General features: G+C 50.6%; 1 protein-coding gene across 1 annotated transcript in view; it reads right to left on the bottom strand.

The window, feature by feature from the left end:
• LOC119585969 (speract receptor-like) overlaps window positions 1-462 on the bottom strand; it is a 15,060-nt gene that overhangs the window by 5,699 nt on the left and 8,899 nt on the right. Inside the window, exon 8 of the mRNA XM_037934683.1 lies at window positions 82-216. Coding sequence (XP_037790611.1) covers window positions 82-216 — 135 coding nt within the window. The remainder of the gene's footprint in view (window positions 1-81; window positions 217-462) is intronic.

Raw genomic sequence — 462 nt, 5'->3', positions numbered from 1 at the left:
TTGTTCGTGGATGCGTTTTTTGATGCGTACGTGCGTGTCTGTATCTAATCCCCTCACCCCACCCGTTCCCCACCCCCTCACCTGCCACGCACGGCCCGGAGTTTATCCCAGCGCGGATTTCGAGCGGCCTGTCGGGGCGGTGCGGGATGACGAAGGAGCGCGCGCCGTCGAGCAGGTCGAGCGCCATGTTGGCCAGCTCGGCGGCGTGGCGGGAACCTGGAAGGGAGAATTTCAGGTGGAGAAAGGCCATTGGAATCTATTTAATCTTTTATATTCAGAGCGCGTTTCGTGTGATTTTCAAGCAGTAGGATTTCACTGACTGAAAGCGAGAGGAAATCTTATCAAGGTTGTTGTTTTCCAATTCTAATATTCGAAATATCCATTAAAATACGTCGATAACTAAAAATGACAGAGTTGCTTTAGTCGTTATGGACAGGACTTTCCACCGCTACTCAAAAAAGG

Source organism: Penaeus monodon, chromosome 20 (genome assembly GCF_015228065.2).
Source record: "Penaeus monodon isolate SGIC_2016 chromosome 20, NSTDA_Pmon_1, whole genome shotgun sequence".
Classification (NCBI taxonomy): domain Eukaryota; kingdom Metazoa; phylum Arthropoda; class Malacostraca; order Decapoda; family Penaeidae; genus Penaeus; species Penaeus monodon.
The sequence above is the reverse complement of the archived record's forward strand: the minus strand, read 5'-3'. Positions and strand labels throughout refer to the sequence as shown.